The sequence below is a fragment of the Centroberyx affinis genome, unplaced genomic scaffold, assembly GCF_046629955.1.
Source record: "Centroberyx affinis isolate AG114_WGS23_722 - 3 ecotype Tasmania unplaced genomic scaffold, CSIRO-AGI_Caff_v1 ptg003413l_1, whole genome shotgun sequence".
Lineage (NCBI taxonomy): Eukaryota > Metazoa > Chordata > Actinopteri > Beryciformes > Berycidae > Centroberyx > Centroberyx affinis.
In genome coordinates, this window is record NW_027281391.1 from 67158 (window position 1) to 72532 (window position 5375).

At 42.7% G+C, this 5375-nt stretch overlaps 1 protein-coding gene across 1 annotated transcript; it reads left to right on the forward strand.

The window, feature by feature from the left end:
- Positions 1-973: 973 nt before the first annotated feature.
- Positions 974-2271, forward strand: LOC139660890 (forkhead box protein D1-like). The gene has a single exon (XM_071539159.1). It carries the CDS (start codon positions 1048-1050, stop codon positions 1984-1986), a length of 939 nt encoding a protein of 312 aa, XP_071395260.1. The 5' UTR covers positions 974-1047; the 3' UTR covers positions 1987-2271.
- Positions 2272-5375: the final 3104 nt, after the last annotated feature.

The window sequence follows — 5375 nt, forward strand, 5'->3', positions numbered from 1 at the left end:
CAGTAAATTCTAGAAGGTTACTATCCCATATGTCTCAATTTATTCGTTAGGGTTTACTGTTAGTTTTACCTTCTCTAGCCATTTAAATATTAAGTGTTCTTGCCTCAAATATGCTTAATGAAAAAATCGCAGGCACTTTGGTTTTAGTGGGCTTGTCTCTATCCTTTATATTCCTGGCTGTACATGAGGATCATTTCCTTTGGTATGCCTTATTGCCGGATCGTTTGGCACATGGTGAGAGAGGCAACTCTCTCCGTGTGACTGTTTCAAATCAGAGGAAGACGTAATCCGTTTTGAAATAATAGCTGCACTGTATCAATCTGTGCGGGGCCACCCACTTGGCAAACAGGCCTGCACCGCACAGTGGGCCGGGGAAGCGGACTGTGGAAAGTCTCATTAACGAAGCAGTCTTTCCTCTCACAATAGCCTACAATAAAAAAAAAGTAAATGCTCAGATATAGACCTAAGCATTTAAAAGAGATCTAGCGTGCAAATGTCTTTTATTTGTCTATTTGCAGTCTTTGGTTATCTTAATATGTTCCTGTTGACATGTAAGATAATTGTAACCAAATTAAATTACTGCTTTTAAAAATAATGCCTATTGGAATATTAATTATTTTATCCATAAAGATCAGGCGTGTTTCATAAGACATCATCATGATCATCATCAATATCATCATTATCAATAAATTAATATACCAATACCAGTATTTCAAAATAAACTTCACTAACTACATTTATTTTAATGTGAATCTCCTCTCTTGCATGGCATGGATGCGTAATTTTCCTCCTGCAAATGACCCAGAAGTTTCATCTAATCTCGCTGCATCAGTGTAGGGTGTCTGCTGTTACTCTGATGCAGCCCGTGTTTGCAGGAGGAGGAGGATGAAGAAGTGGGGCGTGGGAGGCTAAAAAGTCAAAGACGCAGTCCAATGCGCTTCCTTTTTTTTGTGAATGAAAAGCGAGAAGGGGATCTGCGCCTGTTCTGTCCTGGAGAGGCGCTAATCTCGCCTGTTGGCGCAGGTGCCACTGGACCCTCTGAGGATCATGACCTTGGACAACAAACTCATGGAGGAGACGGACATTGACGTGGAGGGAGACGGTAACAAAGATGTGAGAAACGCGGATTATTCGTCGTTGAAAGAGGGCAGCGCCGATTTGGAGCAAAGCGCGTCGTCCTTCACTCCCAAAGGGCGGGAGGAGGGAGACTTCGCAGCCCGGCTGCGGGTCGGTCCGGGCAGGAGAGCCGCCTCGGTGAAGCCGCCGTACTCCTACATCGCTCTCATCACCATGGCCATTCTCCAGAGCCCGAAGAAGCGACTCACCCTCAGTGAGATATGCGATTTTATCAGCCAGCGCTTCGCGTATTACCGAGAGAAGTTCCCTGCGTGGCAAAACTCCATCCGTCACAACTTGTCGCTAAATGACTGCTTCGTCAAAATGCCCCGGGAGCCTGGCAATCCCGGGAAGGGGAATTACTGGACGCTGGATCCCATGTCGGCCGATATGTTTGAGAATGGCAGCTTTCTCCGGCGGAGGAAGCGCTTCAAGAGGCAACATTTCTATTTGGGAACGTTAAAGGACGGCGGTGCGCAGGAGCGCAGCCTCATGCCTGGGTTCCCTTTCCTCGGAGCGCACAGGGTGGGCTCCTGTCTGCAGGGGCCCGCTTTAGATTTATACCACGATCAGGGAGTAGGAAGACGTCTGGGTTCCCACACTGGTCCCAGCATCCCACCTGTTCGCAGTATCTTACCTGCGCTCTCCTCGCTCCTCTCCAGGACTGTGGGTCACAAGACTTTCCCTCCTTGTCAGACTCTAACCTTTGAACACTTCGACCCGGGACACTGCGCCACTGTCCCATCTTTGGCTCCCAACTCCCCGTTCATGTCTCCCGTCTCACTTCATGGAATGATACCCAATTACCCTGTTGCCCAGCTGCCCAATTTCCCCACGGGCATCATTAAAGTTTCATCTAATTTAATATAATCTAATTACGCCGCATCTCCTGAACCTCCTCACGGAGAACTGAGTCATCTTCTTCTGAGCGTCATATTGAATTCTTACAAAATCTTGGTAAATAGTTTAAAAGGTTTTTTTTTGTTGTTGTTGTTTTGTTTTGTTTTGTTTTGTTTTTCAACAATGGCCTAAGATGCAGACAAGCCATCATACTGTTCATTGAGTAAATTAACATTTGTTTGTTTGCTTAACGGCCCTTTCAAAATGTTTTCGATTAATTTATGTAATTGCACAGTTCAAAAATATTTTGAATAAAAAGATGATTGTATTTCTAATGTGTCTGTGCTATTTGAATTAAATGTTATAGGGTTTATCATTTAGTACGAAGAATGTTTTTGCTGCAATGTGCTGCAATTTGCTCCAATGATTTTTTTGTTTGTTTTTATTTTTGAAATTTCAAATTTTTGTCAGAGTTTTCATAAGTAAATATGGGGCTTGATTTAAATAATTAGCCTACGATTAGCCTGAACAAGCGGATCAGCAATGAAACACTAAAATAATACATGGAACACATTTACCTAAACCTACAGTAATAATAATAGTAATAACAATTTAATAACAATAATAATAATGATAATAATAACAACAATAATTAGCCTACGTATAAAATCTATTTAGCTCCCCGTGGCTCATAATTACTACATTACTCATAAATAAAGCGGCGCATTTTGGGGCAAAGACAACCGTTTTAATTTGGAAGTGGAAATGAAAGATAAATATTTGAGCTAGGCCTACTGACATTTGAAATCACTGAACCATCCTCTGATTTGTAGTATTTCTTCGCCCACATGACCCTCCAACAATCCAAGTATAGGCAACAATTAGAAAGGTGATTGCTCATAATATTTTAGCCTATTGCACTAATGCGGGTTTGCCAAAACAAAGCTGCACCTGGCTGGTTGGAAATGAGAATGGAAAATTGTGCAAATGTGACGACATCGCTGAGTTTATTTTATTTTACTGTGGATGTCGAGCGCTGATTGATCACCTTTGTTATGGTTTTAGAGGGGATGTAAACACTGGAGATCACAGCATGTGAGCATGTGCACATTTTCTCTCTCTGCCTCCCTCCCGCACTCATTCATTGTTCGTCTGCGTGCGCGTGCGTGCGTGTCTATGCCTGCGTGTACGTGCGTGTGAATTCGCCCTCATAATGTTTGAAAGGAGGCCTTCTTTAGTCAAAACAGCCCTTCATATTGTAAGACATGCCTGTATTGCCAGTCTCTGCACCCTAAATAAGTTGCACATGATCGTGGTAATGCTGGCTGTAATACTGTTAGCACGAATATCAGATACAGCTGGTCATCTGGCCGTCGCATATTATTACAAGTAAAGTTAAAATTGCACAGTTGACTTTGGATCTGAAGTGCTTTGTGCAGTTTGTTTTGTTATGTCGAGGCAACTTAAGGATTTAGGGCGCCAGCCGTGCATCATGCATTTAGGGACATGCAGTGCTGCCTTCTTACATTTTCTCATACTAGACACATTTCTGAGCCTAAATATCAAGTGTTTTATGTCTTGGAATTTAATTGTGTCAGCTAGTGGAGTGTAACACATTTGAAATTCCAATTTTTATATTTTTAAAGTAAAATGAACCTTATCACACATGAAAAAAAGTGCAATAGACAAAACACTTCATCTCAATCTCACCAAAATCTGTTGTGTAGCATTTCAACTCAGTGTCTTCATGGATGGTGATCAACAAAGTTATCAATAGAAAATGTGTGTGTGTGTGTATGTTTGTGTGTGTCAGAGAGAAAGAGAGAGAGAGAGAGAGAGAGAGAGAGAGAGAGAGAGAGAGAGAGAGTTTGAGATGGCGTGAGAAACAGGGTGATGTGCAAGCAGGTAGTGGTTACAAAATTAAGGTAACTGGAAGAGTGCAAATATTGGCAAGCAACCAGTATCATGGATAAATGAGGCATTTGAAGTGGACAAGACCATCAAGCTGCAGAGTGCGGATTCTGAATCCATTTTCCTGCCAAGACAGTGTATATTTCAGTCTTGTCTGGGACCCATCAAAGTAGCTACAGACAGTAGCAGTCTTGCTATGTGGTGAAGAAACCCTAAATCTGCAGAGTATATCTATAATAACATGCCATTTAATCTAGTATTGAGTCTTAAAATCTTTTTTTTTTTTTCCAAAACAACTAGAAAATTCCTGAAACACACAGAACTGCAAGGGGAATTGTCTCACCCCATTGCCAGAATTAACTTGCTTTAAGAAAAGATAATACAATTTCAGAATGACTTGTTAAGAAGCATATTTTTTACAGTGTAGTAGAAAAGGCTGTTGCACACTACAGGAAAACAAGTTAAATTTACGGGGTAAATGCATGGGGTAAATCTCTCCCAGGGTTTTGCTGCTGGTGTACGTGTGATATGGCTCATAGCAACTTCTTCTGCAACATGCAAATGGCAGCCTTCCACCTACAACTCTTAGGGGAGCAGTTTGCTTTTCTTGGCACGCTCACTCATATTCGAGTTTTATTCAATTACAGCACACAGGCACACACACGCAGTCCTGTTTCCCCCTTTCTTTTTAAATCTCCATGTATCACCAGTGTGGCCCATTAAAGTCAATCGGTGGAACTGTGTGCCAAGGATAGTTTAGACGTAGTGTGAGCTCTGTGTCAGGGAATATGATGGAGTGTGTGTATTTGGAGAACGGGTGGGCGGGGTGGGGGGGGGGGCGCTCCCCAATCCCTTAAACCTCAAGTAGGCAGATGACAGCGACATATAACAGCGGAGCCACCCAAGAACGACCATGAGCTCATAATATATCCACATGTCCGCAAAGAGAGTGAATGAGGACAGAGAGAGTGAGAGAGAGTGAGAGAGAGAGAGAGAGAGATTTCATTGGAAGACAGGGAGTGTAGCACGAGGCAGAGGAAGTGAGTGTGAGATTTGGAAATAAGAAAAATCTGCAAGGAAGTAAGAGTGAGAGGGAATGCAGCAAGATCATAACAAGAAATCCAATCGAGGTCCGTTTATTCCCATTGACGGCTTTGTCCAAATAGCCACAATCCGGACTTCTTCACAGATTCTTGGTTCTCTTATTCACAGCTTGAAGCAGGAACCACAACAAAAGCGGAAAATGAGAAGATTGCAGAAATAGTCTTATTTTCTCTGGCTATGTTTAGCCTCCAAACAAGCGGACACTGAAGACAGCCAAACCAGAGAGCCAGAGACATGACGTAATCAAGCTCACCCTCTCTCACCCCTTAACTGATCCAACACATTGGAGAATTAGTGTGTGTGTGTGTGTCTGTGTGTGTGTGTGTGGTGTGCACGGGCATGAATGTGTTTGCCCATCTTTACCACACATCTCCCAGAAACCGCAGTTTCTCGGTCAACAAACA

Excerpts from the sequence above, each read along its gene's own strand:
- LOC139660890 (XM_071539159.1), top strand. The coding sequence starts at position 1,048 with ATGACCTTGGACAACAAACTCATGGAGGAGACGGACATTGACGTGGAG.